Source organism: Helianthus annuus, chromosome 5 (assembly GCF_002127325.2).
Source record: "Helianthus annuus cultivar XRQ/B chromosome 5, HanXRQr2.0-SUNRISE, whole genome shotgun sequence".
In the NCBI taxonomy this organism is placed as follows: Eukaryota; Viridiplantae; Streptophyta; class Magnoliopsida; order Asterales; family Asteraceae; genus Helianthus; species Helianthus annuus.
The window spans coordinates 108,838,877-108,865,959 of NC_035437.2; the positions used below are offsets into that span (position 1 = coordinate 108,838,877).

The 27,083-nt window shown below is 35.6% G+C and overlaps 2 protein-coding genes across 5 annotated transcripts; both read left to right on the top strand.

Annotated features, from left to right (window-relative positions):
- Nucleotides 1-9,866: 9,866 nt before the first annotated feature.
- LOC110941028 (RNA pseudouridine synthase 2, chloroplastic) lies at nt 9,867-16,380 on the top strand. Of its 3 annotated transcripts, none has more exons than XR_002593746.2 (8): nt 9,867-10,266; nt 11,459-11,602; nt 12,943-13,203; nt 13,835-14,047; nt 14,307-14,385; nt 15,037-15,212; nt 15,668-15,770; nt 16,135-16,380. XR_002593746.2 is itself a non-coding variant. In XM_022182631.2 (8 exons), exons 1-8 carry the CDS (start codon nt 9,910-9,912, stop codon nt 16,147-16,149), a joined length of 1,338 nt encoding a protein of 445 aa, XP_022038323.1. In that variant the 5' UTR covers nt 9,869-9,909; the 3' UTR covers nt 16,150-16,380. The 3 variants fall into 3 exon arrangements, 1 of the variants encoding a protein (XP_022038323.1); XR_002593745.2 differs by having other exon boundaries at nt 13,835-14,033; XM_022182631.2 differs by having other exon boundaries at nt 9,869-10,266; nt 13,835-14,037.
- A 4,665-nt stretch (nt 16,381-21,045) lies between these two features.
- Nucleotides 21,046-26,864, top strand: LOC110941029. Of its 2 annotated transcripts, none has more exons than XM_022182632.2 (7): nt 21,046-21,207; nt 22,007-22,350; nt 22,814-23,049; nt 23,735-23,993; nt 25,114-25,293; nt 25,369-25,524; nt 26,559-26,864. In XM_022182632.2, the coding sequence occupies exons 2-7, from the start codon at nt 22,321-22,323 to the stop codon at nt 26,736-26,738; spliced, it is 1,041 nt and encodes a 346-aa protein (XP_022038324.1). In that variant the 5' UTR covers nt 21,046-21,207; nt 22,007-22,320; the 3' UTR covers nt 26,739-26,864. The 2 variants fall into 2 exon arrangements, with proteins under 2 accessions (XP_022038324.1, XP_022038325.1); XM_022182633.2 differs by having other exon boundaries at nt 21,054-21,207; nt 26,562-26,864.
- Nucleotides 26,865-27,083: the final 219 nt, after the last annotated feature.

Sequence of the window (27,083 nt, forward strand, 5' to 3'; positions counted from 1 at the left end):
CAACGAAAGTCCAAGGAAAACATAAACTTTTGACCAATACATCTACTAACTAGTTTAGACAAACTTTCACAATTATTGACCCAAAACATTAAAGCAACTAGCGGAAGCGCTTGATATGTTAAGTGGTGATCACGTGCTCGCTTCAATTCGCCATAGAGTCTACGATGAGGATTTACCTACATTAACAAGAAATTTCAAAGGTTAGTTATTGCACTCGCTAAATCATAATTCTTTAATTTTACTTCCATCCGTATATGAACTTTTAACCGTTTTACGCATTCGACTACCCATAAACTTGGGTATGGCATAAACACTCTCAATGAGAGTTAAGCATACGCATTCGACCCGTTTGATTGGGTTATTTGCTTTCAACATAAATTCTTCTTTCCATCCGTAGAACGGATTAAGCATCTCGCATTCGTATAGCATTCAAAACCACCCGTTCAAGACGAATGGTATCATATCATTACTCGACCTAGTTACTCGAACCGGTCTATTTGCTTATCATAGCTTAACTTTCATTAGCTTAGCCAAATCCGCAAGGGACTTGCTATTTATTTACTAGTCACCGTATCCATTATAGCAAGAAATAACCATTATAACACAATTTGCTTGACACAATCACTAATAAAGAAATTTAAGTAAAGTTTTGTACGTCACGAAACATACCTCGATCTTGCGCCCCTTCCGTTTTCTTGGTGCTTGTACCTTCTTCCTTTACGCCTACATTAGAACATTTATTCTTTCATTTAGCCTAGCGATTCATTTTACCATTTTCATATACATTTTATCTTTTAGGCATTTCATCGAACACTTGGTAGGCATCACAATTAAGATACAAGGTACAAGTCTATTAAGCATATACTTACTAGTTCATCATAACACAAGAATCACCTTCCTTTGAATTTACATAGATTTTTCATCCTAAATCAATTTATCTAGCATTCAAACATCACAAACAATTTCATATATCAATTAACACATGATCATAATCATTATGAGCTTCCTACTAGTAACATAATCTTTACAAAGTGGGTTTTCACTATACTTTTCATGCAACCTAAAATCAAACATAATTCTTGCCCTAGAAGGTAATTTACAACTCAGATTTCCCTATTCTGATTCAAGAAATCGAGATTGGGATTAATCCCCTCATCCTACAATTCAAGATTTTCATAAATTGAACTTACCACTTGAGAGATTAGGCTTAGCTAATCACAATTTAGGGATCATGCACCAAATTGGCTTATGAATTTGGATTGAATCACTTGATTTCTTGAACTAGGGTTTCCCCCTTTCTTTTGCCTTGTTCGATCGCAGAGAACTCCCACACACGTACTGTGTGTGGGTTTTTCTCAATTGTTATTTTTATTAATCAATTTTAGATAGTTACAATCTTGATCCCTCTATTTTCGTCATTATTAAATTTAGGCACCATTTCTTTACTATTATATTTAACTTATGTTTATTCAATATTTTTGGGGTGTTACATTATATGTGCGGGCACACAGGTTAGATTAGATAAAATATGATTTTTTTAGGGAAAGGCTAGGGGTGGTTAGTATATCGGGTAAGATAAAGAAGGGGAGATTGAGATGGATTGTGCATGTGAATGTGACAACCGGCAAAATAAATGGTAATTCCGTACAACTTTATCACTATTTATACATTTAATTATGCACATTAGACTTGATTTGTGAGTGATTGAGTCGTACAAAGTCTAGCAATCTCAGGACATATCATTACATTACATATTATATCATCGTTTTCGCAGTGTCGCGAAACAAAATAGTTATGTCCTAATACGTTGGTAACAATGCGAACACACTATTCATGCTAGGAGAGTTTCGGTACTCCCTGAAACAACAATCAGATGATAAGAAAGCATATCAAGTTAAACATATATACAAAAACCCTAAATGGGGAACAATTGTTTTATTATATATAAATTTTCTGGAAAAATGCCTAAACATCTAATTTGTCCGATCCGAACTATAAAATAACAACTTCAGCATTCCGCAGCGCACACTCAGCATCTCTGATGGTAATAACAAGGACAGATAATGATGTTGGTTATCATAAACGACCTCAAATATATTAAATGTATCTCAAGGATACTTACACATAAATTACTATACACATCACATGGTTTATCCGGTAACGACCCGATATCGAAACTAATGCTAAATTTATTATCCTAACATCAAAATAACTAGTCTAATGAACTAGTTAAACTCATTTAGCACCCTAAACTATAATTAGTGATCTAATTCTCCAAGTAAGACACTAATGACATAAATATCCAATATAAGAATTGCACACATGTTCAATTACATTTTATAATAAAAAAACCCATGCTTACCCCCTCCCCCTTCACCTTACGGTCATGAGAAGAGACCCACAAGCCCCTTGCCTACTTACTATGATGATGATAATGCTAGATGGTATAGCCTTGTGAGAGTTTGTCTTGACTTGCAAGACGTAAGAGGTTATAACAGCAGTAATACACCATCACTCATAACACTTTTACATTTCAAACACAACAACAAAATCTCTCTCCCTCTCCCTCTTGCTCACGGCACAACACCCACACACATACTCTCATCTTTCTTTGTCACACCCCAACCGATGGCAGAAACATCAGAGTGAGACGAAAACAAGATTGTAAGAGACTTCATAACACTAAATGTGACAAGTATTTAATAAACAATATTCATTTCATTACTAACATCAAGTACATTGTTGGAAACAAAATTACAACAAATTTGAAACAAAAATGAGATACAACAAGTAGTAAAGTTTAAGGTGCGTTCTAGGCCTCCTACTGGATTTCGTTCATCATCAATTTCCGACAATGCGTTTTAAAGTATAGATCAATACAAAAGTATTGGCGAGCATACAAGTTTAGTTACAAGTGTAAGTATAAAAGTTTAAACAAATCCACATGTCATAATTGTCACCAAGAATAACGTATAACTGGCATGCAACTATAAATGTCAACCTAAAGTGTCCCGCTGGCGTAATCTTATCGTAGCAACGATAAGACCATTGTGTTTAACTTAACATGACCTCGAGAATACGGGTGATACGTTACTCCTATAGCGTTATACATGTTAAGGGAGGCTTGCACGAAGTTAATGACAAGTATACAACATAAGAATAGTCTATCATATACGAATTCAAGCATAACGTATTAAACATGTATATTTGATTGTTTGTTTGTGTTTAAAGCATAAAGTATGTGATTGTGTGACTTTGATAATGTATAGGTGTTGTACCCAAAAGTGAAAATAAAAAGGGTCATGTACATTCACGGTTTTGCAAAGCTTTACGATTATCCGCAAATTGACGAGTTGTTGAGAATGGGGAAACGAAGGTGTATGGTCATTTGGAGTTTATGGAGTGGTTGGATTCGGAGTTTATGGAGTGGTTGGATTCGGCATAGAGAATAGGGAAACGAAGGTGTATGGTCATTTGGGTTTTTTTAAGAGATTATCTTAGTTATTGTGGCATGTCCCTTTTTTGGAGGCAACGCTACCCGTAACCATATTGGTCTGAGTCAGCAGGGATACAGTCCCGCAAGGCCGGATTATTGAAAAGATAATTAAGTTATTAATGCAAAAAGTGGCATGTCCCTCTTTTGGAGGCAGCTGTGACATCTGTGCTTGTAATCATTGTAAACAGTTTAGTTATCAGAGCATTCACATCCTAACCATCAAATTATGTGAGGAGGGGTTTTTATATTATAAAGGGTATAAAAAGTGGTTGTGAGTAGAGGAGAGAGAAAATGTTACTGTTCATCTGTATATTTGGGGGGACACTGTTCACCCGTTATAATTTTTTAATATATTTTGAAAGTGGTTGTGAGTGGAAGTTAGAGAAAAATGTAATGATAATATTATTTAATTGAAAGGAGAGAGAAAAAATATTTGTTTTTAGTGGAAATATATTGATATAGGAGTTGTTTTTTAGTGGAATGTATGTATAAATTGGATGTGAATGCTCTCAGTGAAATAAAGTTATTTGACCCCAATGTTTGTTTGTTTATGTTTAACATTTTTCATGTTTTGATGTTTGATCAATTTCAAACTCTATATCGCTTTCTCGAGAATTATACGCAAACTGGTGCGTAAACGTAATCAGTTTAACACGACAAATACTCCGGAACATCAACATATGCTTAACATACCTTAAATAACCTTTACATAACTTAGAAATAAGTTTTGAAGGTTTTGGTATGGCAAAATCAAGTTTATTCGCTTACAGGGACTAAAATCGACAAACTGCGAAAGTATGACGATTTGAACTATAACGAACATTCCGGAAAATGACCATAAATTAAACACGCCCTAAATATCATTTACATAGCTTAGAAATAGGCTTTGAGGGATTCGGTGTGCTAAAATAAACTTTATGCTCAATTAGGGACTAAAAGCGTCAAAAAGTGCATGAGTTTGCATTTTCGCGCATAACTTACGTTCTGAATACATCCGGACATCCAAAAATTTATGTAAGCATTAAAATATTTTATTTTAGTGTTTGGCATAAGAAAAACCATTCGTCGCGCAATTTGGATCGTTTTTCGCGTTCGTGCGCATTTCGTCGTAATTAAGCGAATATCGCGATCATACGACCAAACGAACCGACATCTGGCATATTTTTGAGCATGTTTCATGTCCACAATGTTAGGGCATCATTTTAGGGCCTTAAAGTTTGCTTAACGAGCCTTAAACATGTCGGAATGGAGCTTATAACACAACAGGGACTGAAACTGTCAATTTGGAAACTGTTTGCTGAACTACACCCTCAGGCGGCCCGCGTAGCCTTTGAATGATCCTTTCGCGGCCCGCGTGGTACTCCCAGATCTGCACAGAATCAATTTTTACAGCTGTTTACAGTTGTTATACCATGTTTTTCCACTTACAAATGGTTTTTAACATATCATGGGCTTAAACTAGGGGTGCCCATGGTTTTGTAAAACAAGGGGCACACGTGTACGACCTAGATCGAAGCACGTTATTCGACGAACGATCTTAACGGTTGTGCCATATCTATAAATACCCCCCCACCTTTCATTTGCAAAACCCACTTGATTTTCTGAGATTTCTCTAAATTGGAGTGCTAACCACTTCATACCTGAGAATACTTAGAAAAATCAAACTTGCGGGGACCTTTTGTAAGTATTCTTTCATTCTTTTCATTCGTTTTAGCGTTAAAGTCAAACTTTGTTTGACTTTCTGCATTGACCAGTTTATGGTCAATGCGAAGTTCGTTTGAACTTCATAACATGAGCTTAATCACGATGGTTATAGTCCCTAGTAACTATACCCACTGATTACCACGTTATCTAAGCTCAATGACGAGTCGTAGTTTCGGCCAAAATGCGTATTCTTGCGTATTTTGTAACCAAACTACTTTTAGGTATCAAAACCGTTTGTTTTGATACCAAACCTGTTTTCTAACCTCGTTAAACATGTTTTAACATGCTTAGCTCGTCACTTTTAGATTTGTGCTTATGTAGGGTCGTAAGGTAAGCGATCTAAATAATCGCTTATACTTTCGAACCCGACCCATTTGGTCGATCATTAGGATCCGACCAAACACATTAGGTGACCATAGTTGTATAAGGAATAACCTTCCGAGGTTATACCTTATGGTCACAATGTTTAAGTAGTTGTATGATAGGTAGTTCATATGCCTTAGGTAAATTACCAAAATGCCCTTTTTACGCCAAATTTCATTTTAAGCACGTGTAACGTAATTTTTGACATCTAAACTGATTTGGCAACAATATTAGACATGTTAAGGCATATTTTACTTGTCATAGGACTAGTTAAGCGGTCCGAACACGTTTTATGCAAACGACACGTTAAACTAGCAAAAGCTATCTAAACGGGTCGTAACGGGTCAAAAGCACTTAGGATAAGTTTCGTTTTAGTATGTAGGCTTTGTTAAACCATATTACATGAGTTCTTACACTCATTTGGTTTACGAACCCTCATACTACCCGATCCTCCGAATAGGTCCGTCTATTAACGTAGTTACCTATATTAGGTGCCGTTTGATTCTGTGATCTTCTAGCTTTGCTTGGTGGTTATCTTAGGACATCTAAGCAATCTCAAGTGAGTACATAGTCTCCTCTTTTACTATTTTCAAACTGTTTTGGGGTGAAACACATGTGCCTACTTGTTACTTTCGTGCTTTTCATGTTTCCATATCATATACTTGCTATGTTCATTAGTACACTTATAGTACATGATTTCATATTTGTTTTGCTACGTATGTTTACTTAGCATGCTAGCACATTGATTTACATTACTTCTTCTTTTATACTATGTATGTTTACTTGGCATACTTAGTACATTGTTTTACATGACTTTTCTGCTTTGTATGTTAACTTAGCATACTTAGTACATTGTTTTCATATAACATGTTTACATTTGGTATGACATTTGGTTTGTACAAACAGGACTTAAATATGTTCATTAACATTAGCTACGCCGCTCGGTAGTAAGTAGTGGTACCATAGGACTTGACAAATCCCGTTCCTGACATCCTAGGTTTGTTTGGATGTGAGGAATGACTGAATCCGAAAACATTTCTTTTGATAACCTTTACTCTAAGGTTATCCTACTGTCTCAAGGCTTGAATGTATAGCGTTTAACTTACCGCATAAGTGTTTGTATCAGTAAAACATGCATTTACTTTGCAAAACATAACTTTTGATATATTCAAAATACTTTGTTTTGTACATTTTTACTTTTGGTTTAGGTAATCACATATTACTTAACATACATAACATTTATTACATACTACATGATTACATTTTGACTTTTAACATTTAACAATTGGTTTAAACATGAACTTTATACATTGGTGGTTTGTTTAAGTGATTTAAGTAACGATGCATGTGTAATATAATACAAGCATGGTGGATACGCCGCTGGTACTTCCTATATATAAGTGCTTGCAGAATATTACATATTGTAGCGTTATTTAAATCATTTCAGTTTAGACATATTACATTTACAACATATTTCCACTTAAACATTGTTTTACAAATAACTTGATTTATACAAACTCATTTTACTTGGTTATTCATTTAACCATACATTATTCTTTTATTTATACATATCATCTGATTTTTATCGCTTTTCAAATGATTTACAAAAGAAAACACTTAACAAGATTCATGACTAATTTTTATTAAACATTTTCTTTAAACTTAAGTCATGAATCCTATTTTCACAAAACCTATGTATCTCACAGGCATTTTTATGCTGACGTACCTATTTTCACATGTGTTTCAGGAGCTGTTGCATAGGATGTTCGTAACACACTAGGGCGGACCTGTGCCTTAGAGACTTAAAAATAAAGATAGAACTAGTTTAATTTCGTTATGTACTCGTTGTTTCAGTTGTTTTAAGACAATGTAATCCCTTGTTTGATAAATAAAACATAACTTTTAAATGCCACGGTTGTGAAACAATAATTCTATTACAACACTCCCCGACGTTTCCGCCACCATTTGATGTTTTACGTGGTCGGGGTGTGACAGCAGCGCTACCCTCGGCCATATTGGTATGAGTCAGCAGGGATCCAGTCCCGCAAGGTCGGTTTAAAGTTTTAATAATAGTTAATTTATAAGGGATTACAAGCCGTTCTTGCTTCCCCCGATTTGATGCTATTTGCCTCAAGGGAAGTCCTAATAAGCTTGAATCAGGTTCTCGCAGGATCTATACACTGAACGAGGCAAGAACTTTACCCAACCACCCGTCTAACCCCCTTCCAGGCAATTAACGCGCTTTATATAGACCGTAAAGACACAAATGAGTGAATCAACAAAACATGAAGAAATGATTAAGTAAAGTTCACCTTCAATATAAAAACTAGTTATTAAAGTCATTAATACAAACCCAAATAAAAATTACCAAAGCTAGGAAATCAAAAATAATACATAAATGATTTTGTCTTCACCAAGTGATGTAAGAGATTAGCCAAGCTGGCATTTGTTTGACAAAAACTCTTACTATAAATCTTGGATCCCGAGACTACACAAACACTCTAAGGATGGATGATGGATGAAAATGGTGGATGATGGTGGTATTGTGGTGGTGGTGTGGTGGCATGTATGAGAGAAGTGGTTTGCCAATGGATGGTTTGAAAATGAGCCAAATACCTCCTTTTATACTTGAAAACAGTAGTTTCACACGACCCCGTGCTTGGTTGACACGGCCCCTCCTTAGATGGTGACATGGCACTGAAGTAGAGGGGCATCCTCCAAGGACTTACCATGTAAGTTTATCATATATGTGATTGGTTAAAGTATTAAACCATCCCTTATTGGCTTGATTTGAGTTTAGATTGATTATTCTTAAGGAAGATTCCTTCCAACAAGCTTGGCTAAATAAAATAATTTTCAAAAAAAAAAGCTTGGCTAAAAAAGATTAGCAATTTTATAAAAACATTGATTTGTTATATAAAAAATGTTCGAAGACTATTTTCATTATATTAATGTTTTTTTAGAATTATAAAAACATTGAGTTGTTATACAAAAATATTCGAAGAGTATTTTCATTATATAAATGTTTTTTAGAAGCTTCATTTTAGAGCTAGAGCTGTGATACTTTGTTTTACGTATTATTTATATAAAACATTGTTTACCATTTATAAAACATTTTAAAGTAATCTTTCATCATATACCTTTTGGTGTTTATCGACCTTGTGGTTTGTTACTTGATATTTTATCTTTCTTGACCTTGACTTTATCAATCTTGATCGCAGGTATTAGAGTCAATCCATTGGTGAGAAAAATATCTGGTGGTTGCATATTCGATCCACACTCGGACCGTGGCATCGACCACACGTCTTCCACATTGCTCCAATTCTTGTAATTTGTTTGACCTGGTCTATGCATGGTATAATCATGATATCGATCGAGGACTACCTGGTGCAATTTTAAGCGTATAATATATGATCGCTCCACCAATCGACCAGGAGGCTTCTGTGCACTTTATGTGTAGTTTTATTTTGAGCCCATCTTTATGGTGTTTTCATACGACTTTTTGCTTACAATGTCAAGGGGATAAATTACGAATATATGATCATTTGTAAGTAACATTCACAACACATGTTTTTATTTTTATCATCATAAAAAAGGTGCATTTATAAAATATTGTCTCCTCTTATTCAACTGATTCTTGCTTTCGTGTTTACAACCATATGTAACTATTGTTTTTTAGTTTAGAAAGTGAACCCGTTTGGAGAGTCAAACGTATTCATTGGTTCTTTGTATTTAAACATTTAGGCCACATTTTAATTTACGTTGTCACTAAAGGAGTTGGGTTGGGAGAAGATGACGGGGCAGGCGGAAAATGAATGGGAGAAGGCTAATGGAATTGGGGCGTGGGTTAGGGTTGACTGTTTATTTTAACAACAAAGGCATATTGGTAATTTCATATAAAATTAGAAGAATTGTTAACACCAATTAGGCAGACCAAACAGTTACGTCCGAGTGAACAATGAAGACTAAAGTTATAATTACCAAAAAATCGAGACTAAAACCATAACTTGGATATACAAATGTCTATTGTGTCAGTTGATAGGTTGAATTATTCAACCTCAACACAAACCATATTTGTATTCCTGTCAAATATCAACCTAGTTTGCACACACTTAAAATCATGTAACTCAAGCACGACTCGTTCAACTCATACATCTAAACATAGAAAATGGGTTGCAGGCAATAATCAAGTTGTTTACGTGTTAATCAAGTTAGCAAGTAGTAAAAAGAACTAGTTAATTAAACATGTCAATTTGAACACGATTGAGGCCGATTTTTTAAACGTAGTATACATGCCAACCCGAAACATAACTGGTAAACATCCCAAACAAACTCATCAACACAAAATGTGGTTGATGTCCTCTCTCACCCACCCGCCATTAACCCCCGCATCAAGAACCCTAACAAACTCCTTAATCTCCTTCTTCTTCATCAATCGAACCCCACCAATTCGTAATCTAATTCATCAAAGGGTTTCGTTTAATTCGAATTCAACAGCTTCCAATCTGGACGACGAACCACAAGAAGACCACCGGCAACGAACCAATTACGCGGGTGTTCGGCTGGCAGAGAGTGTTGAAGAAGCTGGAAAAATGAGGCTTGATGCGTGGATTTCTAATAAGATAAGTGGCGTTAGTAGAGCTAGGGTTCAGTCCAGCATTAAAGAGGGACTTGTATCTGTTAATCATCGTGTTGTTGTTAAGGTAAATATGTGCATTTATTGGTTGATTTTGTATCAGATGTTATGTTAGTAACAAACTAACAAATGATGGATGTCATAGAAGAAGCAAATATGTTGGTTAGGTAGGAAATAGAAAAAGGGTCACCTTCGATACAGAACCAATTTTAAGTAGAAAACTGCAGGGAATGTGTAATGCAGATATAATAAAGAGTGTGGGGCAAGCGGTAGATAGAACATGAACAGAGGTCGCGTTCGTTTGTTTATGTTTGTGAACGTTCGGCAACGTGTTCATTTGTGTTCGATTGTTCATTAGTGTTTTTATTTTTTATAATTTATTTAAATACTTCAAAATTCCGACAAATAAAGTATTTAATAAGTGACAATGTATTATATATTCTGTTTATGAACGCTTGTTTGTTGTTCATTAACATTAGTTTGTGCTCATTTGTGTTCATCATCGTTTGTTTCCATTCATTGCCTAAAGTTAACAAACGAACACAAACGAACACGAACAAATTCATTTCCTTAACAAACGAACACGACGTTCGGTAAGTGTTCATGAACAGTTTGTGAACACACATATTTCTTAACAAACGAACACAAACAAGGTCTTGTTCTTGTTCGTTTGATTCGTTTGCAGCCCTATGTATCACAGTTAAAACAAAATGAACAAGTGTTTATCTACTTAAAATTAGGGGTGTGAATTTTCGAAGCAATATAAAATTTTTGGGTTTGGGTTTAGTCTAAATAGCTTTGTGTCAGTTTTGGGCTAAACATGTCATGTTTGGTTGACTGGGTTCATGTTAAAAAATATTTATGTTTAATAGCATAATTTAAATTAATTTTTTTGGGTATTTTATGCGAAGTTTTATAGATTAAACGTAATTTTTTGTTATATACATTTGCAATTTTTGTTGTAAATTTGATGCATAATAAGCAAAACAACTAAACCAAGTTAAATTTCTGGGTTAAACAGGTCGTCTTTGTGTCAACATGCAAGAAGTAGTATCGTGTTCGGGTTCATGAGTGTGACACTATTTTAAGTTTTGTGTCGTGTTTGGGTTCATATCACGACCCGTTTCACACCTTTAAAATTGGTTGCGTATTCAACGCCCTCTTATCTCAATAGTCGATTTTCTTCACTTCCTTTCTTTATATTATCCGCAGGTAACGTTATGTATTTATTAATATCTTTATGCACACTTCTGTTTCAGGCATCACACATTGTAAGACACGGTGATAAAGTTGAATGCACAATATCTGAATTACAACCTTTGAAGGCTGAAGGCGAAGATATAGCATTAGATATCGTTTACGAAGATGAAAACGTATTGGTTGTTAATAAACCTGCACATATGGTAATCACATCAACCTTTTGTTCTACACTTAAAATGTAAAAATTATTATGTAGATTGTACAAATAGCTGCATTGTTTAACCCAAAAATTTGACAGCCATTTTTTCACAGCTAATACACGACATTTTGACATGTATTAGCTGTGAAAAAATGGGTGGGTTTGGTAACGGGTCAAAATGGCTGCATTGTGGTATGGGTCGGGTTAATTTTGGTGTGACCCGTTTGACTTGTGTTCTTTTAGGCTTATTATTACTTGACCTGTCAGCAATAAAATATAAGTAAGTTAATGGAATTTTCCCCGCGTTTCGCAGCGGGTGCTTGGCTATGCAACTATAGCCGTCCAAAATCGAATAGCGGTCAAGGTCCGCTGTATGATATATAGGTTATAGCGGTGATATAGCGGTAATTTTTATACCATGCATAATTTATGTATTTTTAGGGGGGGGGGGGGATATTCCACGGTCCTCCCAACAGCCGAGGTGATCCCACCTCGCAGATCGCCACCCAGCAAGCCTGAGTCTGGGGGTAAATCCGCTACCGTAGGGGCATTAGGAACGAGCAAGACTCGAACCCGCCACCTCCGGGTTAGAATGCGGGCTGGTGGCCATTGGGCTGACACCCAATGGTTAATTTATGTATTTTTATATATATATATATATAAATATATCTTTGAAAAATATTAATAGTAATATCAAAATTCATAGTAATATCATTCCATTATCAAAAACCTGTTGCAAATCTAACATAATCAAACACCTACCTGCGTTACTGTGTTGCCTCATTCTACTGCTATAACCGATTAACCGCTATATAGGTTTCCAAATAGCGGTATTTAGCGCTGCTAATAGCGGAATCGCTATAGGCCACGGCTATTTGGACCGCTACACACCCTGTGGTCCGCTAACCGCTATAGCACTGCTATTGACTACTTAGGTGCTTGGTCGTTATCGCTTTGGTTCGTTACGACAGCAGTTTGGTTTTTTTGTCATACCAGTATGATACCGGCACTCAGCAACCGAACAAATATGCTCAAAAGGATTCGACACATGTTTTACTCCGATTGAAAACCATAAAAACAAATGTCGGGGTTAGTACCAATGTTGTTTGACCAGTATCGATCACTTCATTATGCTAACGTTACCATACTGACACTAACTATAGCTTATAACTCATCTTAAAAAATCTTTTATCGATGCGAGGATAAAAATAAACACGTTGTATAAACTTTACCTTTAATGTTTTATATTCCTAAATATTTTCTTCAAACTGAAAAGTCATTTTTGTACGTAGTTAAACATGGTTTAAAGTTGATTCACCTACCTTATTTTAATGATATATTCAGGTTGTTCATCCAGCACCTGGAAACGCAAGTGGAACATTAGTAAATGGAATTCTTCATCATTGCAGTCTACCGACACCTTCGTTTCAAAGTCAAGAATTACTCTCAGATTCTGATGATTTGTCTGATGACGAGTTAGATGAATCCTCTTCAAATCAGGCACACTTAAAGGATTTCGGTTTTGATACTAGTCAAACAGCAATCCGTCCTGGAATTGTGCATAGATTAGATAAAGGCACCAGTGGACTGCTTGTTGTTGCAAAGGTGGTTGACTTATTTTAAACGACTGATTTGAACTTCGGAACTTGACTTTCATTTAAAATCAACCAACTATTCTTGTGAAAAAATTGAAAACTACATTGCGGTTTACAAAAAAAAGGATGATGTTGATAAAATGAAAATGTCAACCATGCGTTTTTGTTGTTGCAAATGTGGTTTGACTTTTTTTTGTACGAGTGAATTGACCTTTTTGAACCATTGAACTTGACTTTTCAATGTAAACAAGCCATTGTTCTTGTGAAAATATTAAAACTACACTACAACTTACAAAAGTGGATCGTTTTGACCAAAATGGGTCAACCATGATTTTTGTTGTGGCATTTTTGTAATTTGTCCTGACAGTGGGAGAATATATATTTTTCCATAATTTCATAGAAATGGTGGTTAGTTTGCTTGAAAAGTCTACCAATTGTTCCTTTTTAAAGCCTATAATTCAGGTGCGGTATTGACCGATATCGATATTAAGGAAGCAAAATATCGGCCATATATTGGTCAATATCACCAATAATATCGGTCCCGATATACTGACCGATATTTTACCAGGGGACCGATATCACAGATATATCGGCGATATTAACTGCATAGTTGCTAATGTCCTTTTTTTTAACCAACGCAGGATGAGCATTCGCACGCCCATTTATCTCAACAATTCAAGGAACACACGATTCAGAGGATATATGTGAGTCTCACTTGTGGGGTCCCATTTCCAGCTTCGGGCCGTGTTGATATCCCAATCGGTCGTGATTTGACAAATAGGATTCGCATGACTGCTGACACGGGACCCACTAAATGTGGGAAGTCTCGTCCCGCTGCTAGTAGGTGATTCAAGGTCTTCTTTTACTTGGCCTTTTTTTTTATCTAAGGTGATTCGTACACCACTATTTTACGATATACACCACCATATTGCAACATTAATCGCACGTAGAACATCACTAATACTGCAAGCTGGTGGTGTATTTAGTAAATTTAGTGGCGTAGAAATTACCTGTTTTGACCTTATACCTTACTCACCTATTTTGCGTTATTTACGTATATGGCATATAAGAATTAAAACAATCAATGATTAAACTAACTTATTTCATCATCAGGTACCGAGTAGTGGAGGTACTTGCTGGTGGTGGATGTGCATTAGTCGAATGGAGGTTAGAAACGGGCCGCACCCACCAGGTATTGTTTCCTTTTACATTAGTTATAGTTGCGTTCTCTTGTATCTGTTTAAGAGTCGATTTGGTTTATTTTTTATTACTTAACGGGTCGAACAAATTAGTTAAAAAGGGTGTTATAATATTGTCATAATGTAGCTTATGGACACCTTATATATACTATAAATATGCTATTTTTCACATCAATCAACTTTCGCCCCTCAACTTTAATAATGACATGTTTAGCCCCTTAACTAAAACAAATTTAACCCTTCAACTTTAATAATAAACAACTTTAGCCCCTCAACTTAAATAATAACATGTTTAGCCCTTTAACTTTTATAATGATATGTTTAGCCCCTTAACTACATCAAACAACTTTAGCCCATCAACTCTAATAATAAACAACTTTAGCCCCTCCACTTTAATAATGACATGTTTAGCTCCTCAACTTTAATTATGACATGTTTAGCTCCTTAACTAAAGCATCAAACAACTTTAACCCTCGCGATTTGCTTATTTTTATCTACGTTTCGAACCCGCTAGTTATTTATAACAAATTGAAATATGGAACGAGTTTTGGGTCCACCCAACCCATTTCAACCCGTACAAAAGTATTACTTATTTTGATCCGTTAGCCAGCCTAACCCATTCTTTTTGTGATACTCTGAAACAGATTCGAGCACATGCAAAGTACCTTGGCATTCCTCTAATGGGAGATGAGGTGTATGGAGGTTCTAGAAACTTGGCCCTGTCACGGTTGCAGCTCAAGAACCCATCAACCATACATTCTCGCCTTTCACAGCTGGTCTCAAAACTCGACAGACCTTGCCTTCATGCTTTGACTCTTGGGTTAGTCAACTCAACTGAAACATGTTTCTTCTTTTCTTGAGTCCCTTAGCTTATGTTTAGACGTAGTTAAATGGGTCGGTCAGCAGATTGGGTAACGGGTCAACACGGGCTGGGGTCAAAACAGGCCCTTTTTAGTATGGTCTAACCGTAAACACTTTTAATTCATTTGCTTTGCTTAAGTAAATAATTAATGTATTAATATAATTAAAAAAAAAGTTATTTTGTTACAACTCTAGCAATGTAGGTGGTTTTGTGCATTCTGAATACATTTTGGATAACTTTTGACCCGTCTGACCTGCTCGACCCATTTAACCTGTTTTCGTATCTTAATATTTTGGCTTGACAGGTTTGACTTGTTAAAGTATAACAGATGACTCAAATTACGTGAATGGGTTGAAACTGCCACTGTTTTTATCTGACCGAGTTTAATTATATTTCATATATTTATGTTGTAGATTTACGCATCCCTGCACAGGAGAGAAAATGCAGTTTTCATGCTTACCTCCAGTAGATTTTGCAGAAATATTAACCGGGCTTCGTAATATAAGCACAGAAAAGGTATTCGAGCTCATACATTAAAAGCATTGTTTTGTTTGTGAAGTATTTAAAGCTAAAATTGCCTACTTATACCATGTTATTTAAAACTTGACAATCACACTGATTTGAAGTAGAGGGGACAATATGAGTGGATCAGGTAACGGGTCGGGTCGGGTTGACCCAAAACACGTTGTATATGTTTTTGTAAAACATGATTACAAAAGTATATTAGCACAACATGATAACCAAATGTTGGGATATAAAGCTTTTTTATTGACCAAATCTAGAGCTATAGTGACGCGTACCTTGTGCAGTGAGACTTGTACATTGCTTAAAGTTCTACCCTATGGTCAAACAGTTTATGTTGTATCTAACTGCATTGCAGGTGAAAGGGAGCTGATCAAGTTTTGTTCAATACAATTTTGGCATTTTGAATTAAAGATAGCAATCTTATTGGGATATAAACTTCTACTTAATCTTTGGATAATTATATGCATCTGTCCCAGAGAAGAAATAACAAAATCTAGAGCATTATTGACATGTACCTTGCGCAGTAAGAGTTGTACCTATGGTGTCAACTGTCAAATAATTTAAGCTGTTTTTTTGGATTGCAGATCAGTCTATTAAATTATTTGACAAGACCAAAAAATTGCAAAGTTCTATATGATTGTAAAAACCAAAAAAAAAAAAAAAAAAAAAAACAGGACAAAATGTATGGAAAACGTGTGATACGTTAGTCACATCTTATGTCGGCTATGGACACAAAAAATGAAAATTATTGGGTCCGTTCTAATGCGCATATAATGTATATATGTGTGGGTCATCGGGTGGCAAAAGTGAAAGCGTACTAATTTTAACGTTATTTTACTAATTTCGTGAAAATAATGTTAAAAGCTGAGGACGGTTAATCATGCATCATGTGGTGGCGTTGATAGCTGAAAGACAAAAGGGTACATGCACTAATAATCGGTCTTTGTCCTGATTGCTGAGTGTTATGTGTCTTATGTCGAAGGCTTGAAACAAAACTACTATCGAGCCCGGGGTTTCACTGGAAGCAACCTTCTCTATTCCTACAGGGTAGAGGTAAGATTGTCTACATCTTACCCTCCTCAGACCCTACCTTTGCTTTGCTATTGGTGAGATTTGCTGAGTATGATGATGATGATATTTGGTCCGGTCTAAAATATTACTAAATAAATACTAATGTAGATAGAACTAGTAAAACTACTAGTAACAATTCCTGACACAACCTGTAATGTGACAGGTTTTGGGTTGTCATATCTATCTTTTAAGTTAACATGTGTTTGGTCGACTTTTTTAGTTCGATATTTAAACATGTTGACCAACCAACCATTTACGACCTGTTAAGCAAAGTTACTACAACCCCAACCAATTTATGACATGTTTTAACATATTTAGAAACCATTTAGAGCTCAATAGCATGTGTGACTCGTTTAGATGATCTGTTTGACAGGTCGTGTTTTGATTAGACGATTTTGAGCCATCAACTTGAAACCTACCGACTAGTCAAGCCTACACATTGTGGCCCCTAGCTAAAACAAACAATATTGAGGTTGGGATTTTGGATTTTAGAACATGTGTTAAATTTTACACCTATTGTTATTTGTGTAGGATTTTAAATAATTTTGATTTGGTATAACCTACTTTTATTTTGTTTTTACCGGTAATAGCTTTTAAATATTTTGTAGCCTTTACAGATTGCAGTTCATAGTGCTCCTTTAACGACTATTCTTAATGGAAAACACAAAAGAAAAAGGAATCATGGGCTGCCATGATGAATAATGATGTGTCAGTCTAAACTTTACATGTACCACGTTGGTTTTAAAATTACTTTGTTTAATGTTGACTGTGAGAGAACCTTATTTATATGGTGTTTGTTGTCACACTTGGATTATAATATTATATAGAGAAAATGGATTTTATCATTCACAACTAATCAAAATTAGCCGTTGTTATTTTCAACTTTCATTTTGACTCTCACCACCTCTAACTGGACACTTGGGTTGCTAAACGTTTATCTTGCTATTGTCAACATAATTTTTAACAAAGTTTGGATTTACTATAACTCCAGATACTATATATTAACACCATATTTAATACAACATTGCCTTTATTTATTCATAACACGTGTCACGCTAGTACAGTACAGGCTTAAAATAGCCGGGTGTCACACAAACATACATACAGTATCACAACTCTTGTGGTGTAAAAGTGCGTGCTGCATGTTCAATGATATGCCCTTTTTTTGTAGAACCCCAAAAGATCGTTCAATGTCTTTTCTCGCCGTCTCTTAAAACTTGGCAAATTTCTTTCTCTTATTGTCTGCCGGGTGTGGAATAGTTTTAACGATTGTAGAGTATGTTGGGTATATTCCATCAGCAAGATAATAACCGCGCCTCTATTCCACCCCCGAGACCGTAAACTTAGTGTCTGGACCAGTCCTCTTATGACATCGTTAAAGATCTCTGATTGGTAGATGACATTAAGATCGTTAAGTGAACCAGGAACACCGAAAAAAGCATGCCAAATACACAGATCTTGTGACGCAACAGCCTCTAGTATTATGGTTGGACGTCCATAATCGTCTCGCGTAAATTGACCTCGCCATGCAGTAGGACAGTTCTGCCACGACCAAGGTATGCAATCAATGCTCCCGAGCATTCCCGAAAAACCATGCCTTTCTTTATGTAATTGATACAGTTTTTGGACGTCATTTGCGTTTGGTTTCCACATGTATTTCTTGCTATACAGCTTCACCGTCCATTCACAAAACTTGTACAAACATTCTCGTGCAGTTCTTTCGAACATCCTTAAATACTCGTCCAATGATTCGGGTGTCGTCCCGTATGCCAGTTGGCGAATGGCCGCTGTGCATTTCTATAAAGTGGTGAATCCCCTTTTGCCTCTAGCGTCATATCGTAATGTAAAAAACGGATCAGACCACGACACGTCATCTGTTATACATAAGAACAATCGACGACGTCTAAACATCACGGCCATGTACACGGGTTCATCGACAAAATAATCGGCCACTAATCTATCATGGACTCCTACATGTGAGCGTAAAAACAAATAATTAACACCGAAAAATAAAGACGACAGAACCTAACCTTCTCGGTCTTGGTTTATGGCGGCTTGCCTAGTTCGCGGTTGTGACGTGATTTCTTCATCTTCTTATTCTTCGATGATCATCTGTGCTGCCTGCATTACGACGTTTGCAAAAAACAGATCGCCTTCACCCGAAGATGACGAACACCACGATGAAGAAGACATGGCTAAAACTTTATAAAATTTTAAGTAATGTATAAAAAAGTGAGAGAGATTGGGTTGATTTGGTTTGTAAAGAGGGATAAATGGTATTATTTATAAAGAAAATAATAATAATTATTTTTTATTAAACTAGCCGTTGGCAACGACTACAACTTTGAAACCTGGCCCGTCTTCAGCGTCTTGCCTTCGACGTTTGCGAGGGGGACGACCCAGGGGCGGTGTTCCGGCCCGTCACCGCTCCTTGGCGCCCCGGGGACGAGCCCTACACCGAGTAGTCTTAGAATGAAATATTACTAGACAATGTATAAATGAAAATAAAGATTAATATTTTCAAGTATATAATTTTGTCTAATAATCGAGGTATTACTTAATACCATACATATCCCGGATGTTTCGGGTTTTGGGTATTCCCGTTGAATTCATGTTGTTTTTCCATCCCTAAGACCATTGACGGACATGGCTGCCAGTTCGCGGGTATATTGCCGGTATACTATGTAAAAACATTGAGTTCGCGGGTATATTGCCGGTATACTATATAAAAACATTGGGTATGAGATAATAACTTGTTAGTATAGAAGGGTAGGAAATGAGTGTAATTACGATAGTTTTAGAACTAACATTCTTTTTAAGACAAACTGTTTATTATTGCTTGGTTTATTTTGTACCCAAACCTTTTCTATATTCTACGTTCCAACAATCCAACTAAGTCAAACTGTACTGAGGCAAATATAGCCATTTCTCTTTAAGATTGATTCGAGCCCTAAAAAGTAAAAAAGTTGGTCCATTTAATCTAAAAAAATCTATGTAACCGAATTTTATCCATGCCCTAAAAAGTAAAAAAGTTGGTCCATTTAATCTAAATCTTTGTAACCGAATTTTATCCATTCAATTATTTGTAGAAAAGTAAAAAGTTAATTAGTAGGTCCATCTCAATCAATTTGTCACATAATTATCTTATTTTCTTCTAATGATAATGAAAATAACTCTTTTTTTAAGCCATTGATATGATAATTGATATGATATCTAGATCAAGTGACGGAATACTTGCATTTTCTTTAGGAGAGTGAGACACTGGTGGATAACGATAGGAGAACCAAAGAAATCTGGGTTCGATCCTTGAGCCTAACGGGTTTTACCGGTAATTTGATCGTCGTGCTTACGGACGGGTGGGTTACTGAGTTTTCCCCGGAATTGGTGGTGGACCTGGGTTACTCTCGGAGGACTCCGTTTGATCTAGTGGGTGCCCCAAGAGTGTTCGGGATTGATTATGTTGACCGTTCAAAAAAAAAAAAATTTTTACGTTTTAAGTCTCATATGGAGAACAAAGACAAATCCCCCACATAAGAATGTATCGTATCTTCAACTGAGTAAATCGAACCAATACTAATCAAAATGAATTGGCATTTGATGCATTCGGTTTAGTTATCAATCATAAAACTTTCACCATTGTTTTGGTCGACTAAAACCTTACCAATTTTATATACTTCCTTTTTCTCAAACTTGAAACTATCCTACTATATTTATATTCACAAACCATATATCTCCAAACCTGCATTCAGTGTAAGGTATTAAGACTCTCGGTTAGACTTACCCATATTCAATTCTCGGTACTATCACAAACATTTGGTTTCAGTTTGACTATATCTAGTTCTAAAAAGTCTAAATCCAAACAATCCCAATCAACACATCTTAAACTATCAAATACCTATTACATCAGAGGTAAATCAAGCTTATCGAACAACCACATTTAAAAATAAAAATAAAAATTTAGAAAGAACATTCTTGGTTCTTATAATAAGTAATACTTTTCTTCCAAAGTGACATATAGATTTCTCATCCAACCAATTTGTACATACAAAAAATGTGCTTGTCTACCCTTGAGATTTATACTTTTTTAATTTATTTTTCTTCTTCATATGTATATGTAATTATGTGAATGAAATAATTATATATTGTACAACCAGTCTGTCAGCCAATTTGGCCCAATTCTCTTATTGGGCGGCCCGCCGGTCCAGAAAGCACCAGAATATTAATTACAACAAAACCCCCTCAAACAAACCGATTTCAATTTTCACCACCGAGAAGAGATCCCCGGTGCGATCCAACGACGAACACTCTCCGTACAATCTCACCGGTGTAAACACATTCATTTCATCAACAACTTCAGGTACTGTCTTCGTTCTTTCCGCTTCGTATTCTTCGTGTTTGGTGATAATATCGAGGTGTTTACCTGAAGAAATAGCTATTAACGGAGCTGAATCGATGATTCAGTGTATCGAAATAGAATAATGATTCGCTTGAGTAGCGATTGGAACGTGATTCGTTGTTTATGCTTCGTGTTTTTCGTTTTTAGTGAAGGTATCGAGGTGTTTAGCTGAAGAAATAGCGATTAACGGAGCTGAATCGGTGATTTAATGTATCGGAAATAGTAGAAGTGTAGAACGATTCGTTTGAGTTTGAATAGAAATGTGATTCGTTGTTTATGCTTTGTGTTTATCGTTTTTCGTTTTAGTGATATTTTCGAGGTGTTTAGCTGAATAAAACGCGATTAACGGAAACGGCAGAACGATTCGTATGAATATCAACCGAAACGTGGTGTTCTCGTATATTTCTTCGTTGTTTGCGCTTCGTGTTTTCGTTTTTAGTGAAAGTATCAAGGTGTTTAGCTAAACAAAAAGCGATTCATATAGCTGAATCGCTGTAACGGAAATAGTAGAACGATTCATTATTTGCGCTTCTGTTGTTGATTCCGATCACGCATCTTCATTACTGTTGTTCTGTAATCACAGTTATACTTCATATATAGTCCTCATACTAGCTAATTACTTTATTTTTGTTTGCGATTTTTGCTAATCTGTTGTTTAATTGAAGGTTTTGATAGTTTATTTGAGCACTTGAGCTGTTTGATTTCATGTTGTTGAAGGTTGATTTGAGCCCTAACAGGTGTTTGTTTCATCAATTTGCAGGCTACCTTTATTTTGAGCTTACAAAAGTTAAAGAGAAGAGACTGAACATATTGGAAAAAGCGTGAGCAAAATCTGTAGAGGATTAAAGTGAGAGAGTGGTGAGCAGTTCATAAAAGCATTTTGTAACAGTGTAGTTAACGTTAAAGGCACTTGTCTTTTTGTGTTTCTCTCTCTATGACCTTACTGATCTGAACCAAAGGATTCTGACATGGAAAAACATGAGTAAATCAAGAAAGAACTTCGAAGGGAAAATTGTTATCTAAGCTACCAGATGATTTCTCTTTGTATTCCAGTTTGAAATCCCTAAGCAAATAATGGCTGATGATCTGTGCGTTTTCATTAAGGTATACTCGATTCAATTTATAGTCAATTCTCTTTTTCCTGCTTTAGTTAAATAAAAATGGAATTGTTCTTATGAATTCAGGCTTTAATTTTTGCTGCAAGTACAAAGTAAACATTAATTTGCTTCTATAATATTCAGTACTAACGAGCATTTCCATCTATTGTGATCTTAAGTTCAGTGTAGTAATTCTGTCCCAAAATGAATGTAGCATTTGATTTGTTACGTAGTTTAGTGGATATACATAATGGTTTCTGATAGGCAAGGATGTATAGGTTAACGTGAGTACGTGATAAATATCTCATAATGTGAACTGAAATTAACGTGAGTACGTGATAAATATCTCATAATGGTTTCTGATAGGCAAGGATGTATAGGTTATGAATTATAATCTTACTGAAAAAGTAACTATTACATTAAGAGTGATGGTTATTTTTCTCTGACACCTGCATATGTTTGAATTTCAGGATATGCTCATCATTGGACCTCCGGTAAAAAAATCATTGGTGTATAGAATAAGTCTAGTGGCATTTGTTATGGTATGTGGTGTTTTCATGTGTTCAATTGGTCTAAAGCAAATTAGCAACTTCACAAAAGCTGGTTTCATTGATGCTAAAGTGGTCGAGCAGCACTGCGAAGTTCCCGTTGTTGAAAAATGGGAAAGGTCTTATGTGCATTTTCCCAAACCTACAACGTTTTCTCGGTATGCTTTCTTTTTTGTGGTTCAGATCTCTTTCTTTCCTCATATAAACACGTGAAAATTGCATAAAACGGTAATTGTCTGATTTTAATACTCAACATCATCTCCATGCTAAGAAGTTAATGCGGTAAAAAATCGGATATTGGTCAAGGACCGATATTTAAGATATAGGTTATCGCAGTGGGATATCGGTGATTTTAATATCATGTAGAATTTATATATATAGCAATTAAACACTTAACAATTGAGCATACTCTCCTACCATTAAAAAATTAACCTTTTGGAACTTGCAAAACACTAACAATTGGAGCAAGTAGGAACTGATTAAGACTTAAAACACTTACAATTAACAATTAAGACTTAAAACACGAATAGCAACAATAAGAAGAAAGACGAATGTTAGAACTAAGAAGAAAGGTACTGATATCAGGAAAATCGGTGATATATCGGTCAATATCACCGATAATATCGGTACCGATATTCTGACCAATATTTTACATGCGGACCGATAACCAATATATCGGTGATATATCACCGATTTAACTGCATGGTCTCCATGTCATCAATTTGACTGCATAACCATGTCAGATAACCCCTTTAATCAAGACTTTTGAAAGTTGGTTCTTTTATGCTGTTTGCTCTTTTAGCAACGAAAAATGTTGATATCCTTTCTTTGGTGTGTGATTAGGGATGAGTGTGCGTGCAATCCTGTTCGATACTTTGTTATCTCATCAACACAAAGATCTGGGAGTGGATGGTTTGAGACATTACTAAATAGTCATATAAACGTCAGCTCAAATGGAGAGATTTTCTCAGTTAAACCACGTAGAAGCAATATGACAACAATTGTGGATACTTTGGACAACATTTATAATCTTGATTGGTTTACAAGTGCATCCAAGAATGAGTGCACAGCTGCAGTGGGTTTGAAGTGGATGCTTAATCAGGTGCACACCATCTTTGGCCCATACCAATGAGGCACCATAATGATTTTTTGCATCCAAACTACTTAATTCTACATGCATACGACATACCCTTGCTTTTTATAAGCGCGAGACACATTTATATATATATATGTTTTCATATCTTTTAAGCATCATGTACCCGAAGTTTAGCTATAAATAAGCTTTATATAGGGGAATTGGCCTGTAATAATCCCACCTACACCTTATTGGCCATTAATAATCCCACCTCAGAATATTCCCCCCACCAGTCCCACCTTTCACCTATTTTTCCTACAATGGTCCCGCGTTAAAAAAAGTTAATGGAGTTAAGCTTTTTTCCAAATTACAAACAGATTTTTTAGGGCTTTTCCTCAGAACGACGATACGAGTCCATTGATGTAAAACTTGCCTCGAAACGGTGCTCCAAGTGACTTGATTTTTGTTAACTGGAAATTTAAACACCCGAATTGAAGCCCTGTTTTCATCGTTTGGAGCACCGTTTCAAGGCAAGTTTTACATCAATTGACTCGTATCGTCATTCTGATCAAAAGCCCTAAAAAATCTGTTTGTAATTTGGAAAAAAGCTTAACTCCGTTAAGTTTTTTTAACGGGGGACCATTGTAGGAAAAATAGGTGAAAGGTGGGACTGGTGGGGGGAATATTCTGAGGTGGGATTATTAATGGCCAATAAGGTCTAGGTGGGATTATTACAGGCCAATTTCCCCTTTATATATGATTTAATATATATAAATAAGGGTAAAATGTCATTTTCGTCCCTGAGGTTTGACCAGTTTTGTGACCTTCGTCCAAAGGTTTGTTTTTTCCCATCTGGATCCAAAAGGGTTGAAATCTTGCCATTTTCATCCGGTCTTTATGCTAAATGCTTGTACATAAAGAGAATAAGTTTTTAGCATCACCTACCCAAATTTTAGTTATATATGATTTAATCTATAAATAAAACATATATACAACCTAAAAAGCTATATGTACTACATCCTAATGCACTAAAACTTCGCTGTACAAGAAACGCACCTGTGGTAAAATAAAATACATTTCCGAGGCATCCTTTTTATTTCTTCAATTTAAAATTAGGGTTTGGTTGACTTGTTATACTTTATTTCAGGGTTTAATGCAAAATCATGAAGCAATAGCAGAATACTTCAACGCTAAGGGCGTTTCAGTAATTTTTCTTTTTAGAAGAAATCTTCTTCGCAGAAGAATCTCAATACTGGCAAACGCATATGACCAAAGTGCTAAACCACTAAATGGGAAGCACAAATCTCATGTTCATTCTCCTGACGAGGTTTGTGTGTGTTTTTTTCGGTGTGTGTGTGTGGGGACTTCATCTTTTTTTCTAAAATATTTTATATGACTTCAGGCTAAAATTCTAGCAAGTTACAAGCCCACGATTAATACGACATTGTTGATACCTGAGCTGAAACAAGCTGACAACATGGTTAAACAAGCACTCGAATACTTTAATAGTACTCGACATATTGTCCTTTACTATGAGGACATAATCAAGAATCACACGGTAAGATTTTCAACATGCACCAATACGTAGGGGTGCTAAACGGGTTGTGTTCGTAGGTTCAACCCGAGCCGAACTTGAAAATCATGTCATACATATGAACTCTAACACGAGCCGAATATTTGTGGGTCAACCCAAATTTTTTTATTTTTTAACCTTTTCCAGCAAATTAATATATTAAAATTAAAATTTACTACAAAAATTCACATATGTATATATTACAGTTACATTTAAATTATAAAATTTTATGTCAGTTTCATTTTTAAGTTATCATTATGGCGTAAAATATACACCCTATTTAACTTATGACATAAAACATATTGTAAAAAATATATAATGTAAATGGGTTAAACGGGTCAACCCGATCGGTTGACCTGAATCCGACCCGAACCTGATTAGACTAAACCTAAACCTGCGAATTTCGTGTTAGGTTCGTGTCGTGTCAGAAATTAACACCCCGGTCCAATAGCACAATCAGAAGTAAAACAATATTGACCCCTTATAAATGGATCGATTTGGGTTTTGTTATCGGGTGAAATCAGAAAGTTTTGCTCTGACAGGGTTATGTCAAATTTGTTGAAACTTGAAAGTCTATTTCTAATACAGACAACCTTCTAAATTGTTTAGGGAGTAAAGTATACGGATGGCCCTTGTAATTTACCAAAATTTTGGATTTGCTCCCTATCTTTTCAAAAGCACACGGATAGTCCCTTTGGTTTGCACTTGTAACATATTTAGTCCCCAACCAACAATCTAAAGGTTTTAACATGTCCAAGTTAGGGACTAAATGGTTACAAAGTGCAAACCACAAGGACCATCCATGTACTTTTGGAAAACAGCTGGGGACTAAATGTGTTACAAAATGCAAACCACAAGGACCATATGTGTACTTTTGGAAAGCTAGGAACCAAATCCAAAGTTTTGGTAAACCACAGGGACCATCTGTGTACTTTACTCTTTTAAACATTTAACGAAATCGTCCAATATGTTCTTTTCAAATATGTGGAAAGTAAACAGTTGACATTCTGTTGGCTTAGCAGGTACTGAACGACGTTCAAGATTTTTTAAGGATCCCACGAATGGAGCTAAAAAGCCGGCAGGTGAAAATACACAAAGGCCCTTTACACGAGCAGGTTGAAAACTGGGGTGATATTCAAAAGGTACTAAACGGGACCCCTTATGAACACTTCCTACATGAAGATTATAAAGTTAGTTAAATGGTTCTAATTGTGTATATGTTGTTATAACTAACTGACTAACTCATTCTTTATTTATTTTCCCTGTTGGAATTTTGGTATACTTTTGTTAAAGCATCTCAGTCTGATCGAGTTTTGTCCCGTTTATGTAAACGTTCATGATGGTTCGTTTAGCGGATAGTGTATTAGTGAATGGACATAAACAAACATGAACGACTTCCTTTCTTTAATGAACGAACACAAATAAAAATATTTGTCCGTTCATGTGTTAGTGCCTGTTCATTTATTTGGTTAAAGTTAAAAGTTAAAAAAGTATGAATATGAGCAAAGGCCTGTTCATATGAATTCAGTTTGTTTACATCCCTA